Below are 7524 nucleotides of genomic sequence, written 5' to 3' on the forward strand. Positions count from 1 at the left end.
AAACTGAATAACGCATTAAAAGACCCGTATGTGTAACAACTTGTAAAACTTGTAAGTCAAAAAAACTTGTATGTGTAGTAGACCTCTTATCTATATTATCATACTACATGTCATTTATGAATTTATTATTCCATCATTACCCGTGACCAAATTATAATATTACATATGTTATTAATAATCCATGTCATCAAGTCAGGTGAGCAAATCATTAACGAAAAATAAGTTAAGAACTGACTCATGTCGGCCAATCCTATAACTTTTTTGTGCAATTAGAATTTGAATGATGATTTTGCTGAGGACCACTTTGAGCTTGTTATTCGAAAGTTGGTAGACGTACATATAGCATTCACATTAAAAATTCTGGCGAAAACGAGTGAGAACTATATTCGAAGGCAGAATTTGATTCTTTCTAAATTAACCGCGTCTCAAGAAAGCATCCTTTCATTAAAGCTTACTTGTTAATTTTATAACGCAACTTGCACTGTGTGGTGTGCCTCTTCTTGCTTTCCAAAAATTATATATATAAAAACTCTTTAGTTCAACTTCCTATTTCTTAATCTTCCCCATGAATTCAGTTTGAATTTAGAGTTTTGGATATGTCTGTGGTTATAGACGCTCTTGTTGGAGGCGCAATCGAGGCACTGTTAGATACTGTCATAGAAATCAAGGAGAAAAATGATAAGTTTAAACCCTCGTTAGAAAAATTGGAGACAACATTGAAATCACTCAAACCTTTTATCAAACAGATAGAAGGCATCGACGCGAAACTGGATCGGCCGAAATCGGAAACAGAGAGGTTGATCAAGAAGATGGAGAGTGGCAAGAACCTCGTTCTCAAGTGCTCTAAACTCCAATGGTGGGATTGCTGTGGTAAAGCGAATCGCCAAGAGGAACTTGAAGAGCTCTACGATTCGATTTGCGAGTTCTTTAAATTGGAGCTGCAAGCAATTAATACGAGGGATGTGAAGGAGGCGCTGGTTGGAGTTAGAGATATTCAGGGTGGGGTTAGGGAAATTCAGGTTGAGATTGGGAAATTGAGTAAAATGGTTCCAAGAAATGAGAGAGTTGAATTGAGAGGTGTGTGTTCACCTCCTAAACCCCCTGCGTTTATTGTTGGGTTTGATGTTCCGTTGAAGCAGCTGAAGCTCAAGTTGATGGATGACCGGATTGGTGATCATCCGGTGGTGCTCACGGTGACCGGAGCAGGCGGTTCCGGGAAGAGTACATTGGCGAAAATGCTTTGCTGGGATGATGAAGTTAAGGGTATGAATGATTATTGATTACTATCCTACACTCTCTATATTGCTGATATTCTAAGTTGCATAGATAGTAATACAAGTATTGAATATCATGTGCACTACTATATATAGAAGTTAGAAATTTTATGAAAAAAAATAAGAGTCACAAAAGGAGTTTAAGGTAACATTTAATTTAACAAACAGTATTTGAGATTTCAATTATGTCGCTTTGTGCCTTTGTCAATGAAATTAAGATGCTTTAGATTTAATAGGGACAATGAAATTCATTAATTAAAAAGTAAAAAATACCTATATATAAGTAGAAAAACTTTATTTTAGTTTAGCAAATAAAAGCNNNAGAAAATTATTGTATTAGTAGTATAAAAAATAAATTATACAGTAAAAAAAAATATCTTAAGCTAAAACAAGCTAACTTATCTAAATTATGATAAAGCGATTTTTAATATATCAACACACATTATAGGGTGGGACTTACTTTTTGTCTAAGGTTGGACTATTCTTCCACTCTTTTGCGGGTTTGGATCTTTTAAATTTTAAATTTCACTTTAGAAGGTAAAGTATGATCTTTCACCATTCATTTCATAGGTAGACTAAAAGAAAATATGAGAGAAAAACTATTTAAAGATCATCGATCACACTTTACCCTCTCAAGTAAAAATTTAAAATTTAGAAGATCTAAATTCTTCTTTCAGTTCCCTCACTTTCTTCTTGTAGATATTATGTGGTAGATGAAGAAGGGAAACAGCAAAATATTTTACTCATCAAAGGCAAATGCATCGTTGTAGACTTATAGTTATATGTTTAGTTGAAATCACATGTCTGTCTTAAAAACCGAAAATCCTATTTGAGACGAAAAAAGTCCGTTATGTTAGAAGAAATCCAGAGCTTATATGGAAATAACCAAAAACACTTAATGCTAAAAATGTTACTATTTTGAACCTTTGCTACTTCATTTCACTGCCATGCTGGAGCATACATTTTTGTGACATTTGAGCTATCAATGTTTGCTCCCCTTTTGTGAAAGTCTGAAATAGGTTTTCTATATAAAAATATCCATTATAAGATGTTGAGTTTTCAAATTACTAAACCGTAACATTTGTCTAGATAAATTCAACGACAACATCTTCTTTGTAACATTTGGAAAAAAGCCCAAGTTGAGTACCATTGTGCAGAAACTATTTCAGCACACTGGTTATGAGACACTCGAGTTTCAAAGCGATGAAGAAATGCTTAACCAAATAGAAAATCTTCTGAATCAGCTGGTTAGAAAGAATCCAATATTGTTAGTACTGGATGATGTTTGGCCGGGATCAGAATCTCTGGTTGATAAGTTTGAGTTCCATATAAAAGATTACAAGATTCTAGTGACATCAAGAGTCGTAATTGGAAGATTCGGAAATCCAATTGTCTTGAAACCCCTTGGAGATGCAGATGCCATAAAGCTATTTCAGCACTCGGCATCTCTAAATCATAGCAGCTCCGATGTTCCTGATGATGTCGTGAAAGAGGTAATTTCTGTTGCTCCAGTATAATTTAGAATACAAACTTTCTATAGCTTCTATGTTCCTGATGATGTTGTTAAGGGTTCTGTTCAATGCTTTCTTGAACCTATTTTAAATTTCTTACATTGTTATATTGAGAATTAGAGGAAAAATAATTGCTAATCAAATGCTTTTTGATACATGATACATGATACATCATTTTCTTGTACATACACCACTTTTTCATTTCTTATTTCTTCTTGATCTATAAAACACTTGGTTGAAATTTCTTATTTCATTTAAATGGACTAACTTGCAGATAGTGAGAGGCTGCAGCGGTTCTCCTATGGCACTTAGAGTGAATGGCAGATCACTCAGTCAGCAGCAGCGGGTGGTTTGGCAAGAAAGGGCCAAAGAATTATCGAGAGGTGGTTCGGTTCTTCATTCTAGCAGCGACGTGCTTGACAGTCTCCAAAAATGCTTTGATCTCTTGGATCCTATGGGCATTGAGTGTTTCCAGGACCTAGGATTATTCCCCGAAGACCAGCGGATCCCTGCTGCTGCACTTGTTGATATGTGGACTGAGCTCTATGGCGACGATGACACAAGTGCATTAGCGAATATTTATAAACTAGTCAACTGGAATTTGGCTGATATTGTTGTCACAAGGTATGATGGATACTCATATACTGGAAACAGAACAGTTGAATTTTCTGCATTACAAGAAAAAAAAGACAAATGTCTTACTCAACTTGCAATTTCATTCAATTTTAACAATAACTATACTAAGTTTACACCAAAAATAAGCCACTTGTATAGAATACATGTTGAAATACAAAATACATATTGAAATTGAGTTAAACAGTACATGTATTTGTACATAAATACATATTGGCTGATTTGGTAGTTGATTTTTAGCGTGCACATAATATTTTTGTTTTACTAATCATAAATTCCAAAGAAAATAAATATATCATTATTTTGTCAAGATTAACAAAGCACGCACCCTAGTCTTTGACAATTCTCCTCGTTCATGAGTTCGTCAACCATGAAGAATACCAATCTACAGCTTAGGAAACAGAATTAGGAGTTAGCCCTTAACAGTTAAAACCAAATTTGTCAATCAACTTAAGTTTGAACTTAAGAGATTTCAAAAACTTCATGTGTAAAATGTGAAATTCAACATTCAAAAGTAAAACTTATACAATTGATGCCTTTCCTTGTATGTGTTGTCCAGCTTGTTTATTCATCTAGAATTTCGTTTAAGTGTATTTATAAATTAAGAAATGAATCATCAATGGATATGTTTAAAATAATATATAGTAACAATGATTTGTTCATGCATGTGATCAGGAACGTTGAGAGTGAGACAGTAGACTATAGCTACCACTATGTCATGCAGCATGATCTTCTTCGTGAGCTTGCAATCCTTCAAACTAGCCAAAAACCAGAGGCAGAGAGGAATAAACTGATTCTCGACATTAGTGGGAATGACCTTCCAAAATGGTGGACTACAGAGAAAGAGTATCACATTAAAGCTCGTGTACTATCCATATCAACCGGTTTGTGCTTCTTTCTTCTTGATGCACAAACAATTCGCAAAATTATTGTGTTATTGATTACTGATTTTGAGTTTAACCTCTTTTGCAGACGAAGCATTCGCAACAGAATGGTGCAACTTGGAGCCATCTGAAGTTGAGGCTTTAGTGTTGAATATTCGAGCTGCAAAGTTCACCTTACCAATGTTCATGAAGAAAATGAGAAAATTAAAGGTTTTGATAGTATCAAATTATGATTTCTTTCAAATGGAATTAAATAATTCCCAACTTCTTGGTTATCTATCCGAGCTTAAAAGAATCAGATTCGAGAAGGTTTCGGTTCCTTTCCTTGGCAAGGCTGGAATTCAATTGAAGAATCTGCAGAAGATATCACTTTTCATGTGCAATGTGAATGAAGCATTTGAAAATTGCACTACAGAAGTTTCAGAAATGCTGCCAAGTTTATTAGAGATAAACATTGATTACTGCAATATGGTGGCACTGCCTAATGGGATCTCCAATATTGTCTCCTTAAAGAAGCTAAGCATAACAAAGTGTCATAAGCTTTCTCAACTTCCTGAAGGAATAAAAAACTTGGTAAATTTGGAATCATTAAGGGTTAGTTCATGTGTTAGTTTAGCAGAGTTGCCAGAATCAATCACCAGGCTTCGTAACTTGAAACTTCTCGACATCTCTGAATGCATAAGCATTAGTAATTTGCCAGAGAAAGTGGGCGAGTTATGCAGTTTGCGAAAGCTTAATGTGAGAGGTTGCTCCAATTTAAGTGAGTTGCCATCCTCAATAATGGACCTTGGTAACTTAAGGGATGTGATATGTGATGAAGAGACCAAGGAATTATGGGAAGACTTGAAAACCACCCTTAATGGTCTTAACATAGTAGTGGTCCAAGCTGACATCAACTTGCATTGGCTACACCATTAGAGTTATGTTATTTGCGATGTAATAATAACATTGTGGATGCTGCACATAATTCTACCAAGATTAGGCATAAACCTTTAAGTTATAGAAATGTAACACAACAATTGGGTTTGGCAAGAAAATAAATAGGGAACATAATGAGAAGCCTTTTTTTATTGTAATGTTTTTTGGGTTGAGAAAGAGGAAATAGAGAGAGAGGGTGAAGTGAAGTTGTCCCCTTCAAAATCTGGACAAGTTGATGATCTGGTTTATTTGCACTCATATTTTGGAGTAATTGATTTTTGTATTATAAGTTTAAACAGAAATTAAGAAAATTATGTATTTGTATTTCTTGCCATGTTGGCAGCCATATTTATGGCAACAACAAAGAATTAAGAGTTGGTGTATTTTTTTAATTTATTTTATATTTTAGAAGTCATAAATTTGTTTCTTTAATTCATAAGTTGTTTCGTTAAATTCAAAATCTTTGGAGTGTCAAAACAGTCACTTTTCTTAGTTTTGTCATTGTTTTTTACCAAAAATTCATGTTTATGCACTCTACTCTGTTTATTAAGAGAATATTTGTTTACGTGTGTGACTTGTGAGATTAGTTCTCAGTCATTTTTATCACACACTTCACGCTTTCTTGATGTACAAATATATTGTTTGAGCTCGAGTTTCAGGAACACTCCTACATACTAATAAAAAAACACATTGCGATAGGATCGGACTAAAGCTTAATCTAACTACCAAGGACACTCTTTGTATAACGCGATTACATTTTTGGTGTTTCCTTTTCTTCTTCTTCCTTTTTTATTAAGGTTGTGTGAAAGGTAGGATGCAAAGTATTGTACATTTGAACATCATTAATGGCAATGCCGTAGAGACAATAGGCGCGTCTTCCCGCATGCGGTTGTCAAGAAAGAAAACATGTATAATGTGTGCAACTCAACATGTTCTCTCTCAAGAATATTGGTGATTATTACTAACTACGAATATGAAGTTTTACTTTATGTACTGTATAATGAAATCTAATAAACAAAAGAAACTAGAACTTGTGATGCTGTCAAATTTTATTTCCTAAGTAATTTTTGTGAGTTATATATAAATAAATATAACAACGTTAGTTATTTTATATTTTGATGTATATACAGTCATCTTATTTTTTTAAGAATATAAGCAATAAGTTAAAATTAAGAGGGAACATTCAATTCGGTTCATGTTCATTTTTTCGAATGACAATGCGATCTCTATTCAAAAAAATGAGACATTTCGACCTTTAACAACATTATTTTGGGAGAATACCAGCATCTTGTTAAAAAATATGTTAAATAATAACAAATGATCCTTTTGTTATAACAATGATGATGAAGAAATTGATAGTAATAGTGATGGTAGTTGGTCCTATTGTTAGAAAGAATTTTTATAGGGTTTAAAACAGGCACAAATTACAAAAAAAATATTCACAATACTAATTTTTGTTACTATTTAACGAATTTTTTAATAGAGAAATCTATTGTCTAAAAATTCAGAGAAATTTTTTTTACCAGATTTAGCATTGGCAAAGGCAACGCAAACAGTGATTTTTGGTTTTTCACCAAACATTACAGTCATGTAGGTAACTCTAACCCTACTTTCGATGAAGACTTATAGTGTGTAATTAAATAAGTTTGTGCTAAATATTTGTTTTGTCAATTTTTAGCAAATCGATGGTGGTTCGATTCTAATGGTTTGGGAGCGAAACCTACTCTTCTTTACAGGTACTAATTTTTTTAAAAGTGCATCAAAGTGTCTTTCATTAGATAAGTTTTGGGAATAAAAATAAATTAAACTTTGTAAATTGAAGAAGAAATAGAAAAAAGATAAAATTTTCAAAAGGGAAATAAATTACGAATGAAAATACTTCGCGTTGAAATTAAAAAGAAAGCAATAAAATGCCTTTGATTGGATCAAAGGACTTTAACATGAGAAATTAAAATGCAGAAGGATAAATTGAACAATGAAAATAAAGAATACTTGGAAAGTAAATTTACTTGAAATGATAAATTTACAGAAAAGTAAATTGAAAGAATGAAAAGATGGAAGGAGCCCTACAGAAAAGTTACTCGATTGCAGAGTCAGGAATTCAGTGGGATGTAAGTGTGCTACTGTGCTTGAGTGTTTTTCTGAGTAAAAGTTCCAACCCTTATTCCCTAACGCTTCCTAGTATTTATAATCTATCTCACATAACTGACGATTAATTACAATTAATTACACAAGATTACAACTTTGAATGCAATTCCTCTTGATAATTGTTCCTGTCACTTGATTATAGACGTTTCCCATTAT

The 7524-nt window shown here is 33.2% G+C and overlaps 1 protein-coding gene and 1 long non-coding RNA gene across 2 annotated transcripts; one reads left to right on the top strand and one right to left on the bottom strand.

The window, feature by feature from the left end:
* LOC110269954 lies at positions 209-859 on the bottom strand. The gene is made up of 2 exons (XR_002358830.1): positions 733-859; positions 209-651 (listed from the first exon to the last, which is right to left on the bottom strand). It is a non-coding gene; the product is annotated as an uncharacterized LOC110269954 (long non-coding RNA).
* On the top strand, positions 485-5603 carry LOC107626360 (probable disease resistance protein At5g66900). Its single transcript, XM_016329231.2, has 5 exons — positions 485-1263; positions 2364-2767; positions 3060-3409; positions 4094-4302; positions 4391-5603. Exons 1-5 carry the CDS (start codon positions 597-599, stop codon positions 5218-5220), a joined length of 2460 nt encoding a protein of 819 aa, XP_016184717.1. The 5' UTR covers positions 485-596; the 3' UTR covers positions 5221-5603.

Source organism: Arachis ipaensis, chromosome B01 (assembly GCF_000816755.2).
Source record: "Arachis ipaensis cultivar K30076 chromosome B01, Araip1.1, whole genome shotgun sequence".
Lineage (NCBI taxonomy): Eukaryota > Viridiplantae > Streptophyta > Magnoliopsida > Fabales > Fabaceae > Arachis > Arachis ipaensis.

Excerpts from the sequence above, each read along its gene's own strand:
- LOC107626360 (XM_016329231.2), top strand. The coding sequence starts at position 597 with ATGTCTGTGGTTATAGACGCTCTTGTTGGAGGCGCAATCGAGGCACTG. Across the intron at positions 1,264-2,363 it reads CTGGGATGATGAAGTTAAGG|ATAAATTCAACGACAACATC; the intron begins GTATGAATGATT and ends ACATTTGTCTAG. Across the intron at positions 4,303-4,390 it reads TGTACTATCCATATCAACCG|ACGAAGCATTCGCAACAGAA; the intron begins GTTTGTGCTTCT and ends CCTCTTTTGCAG.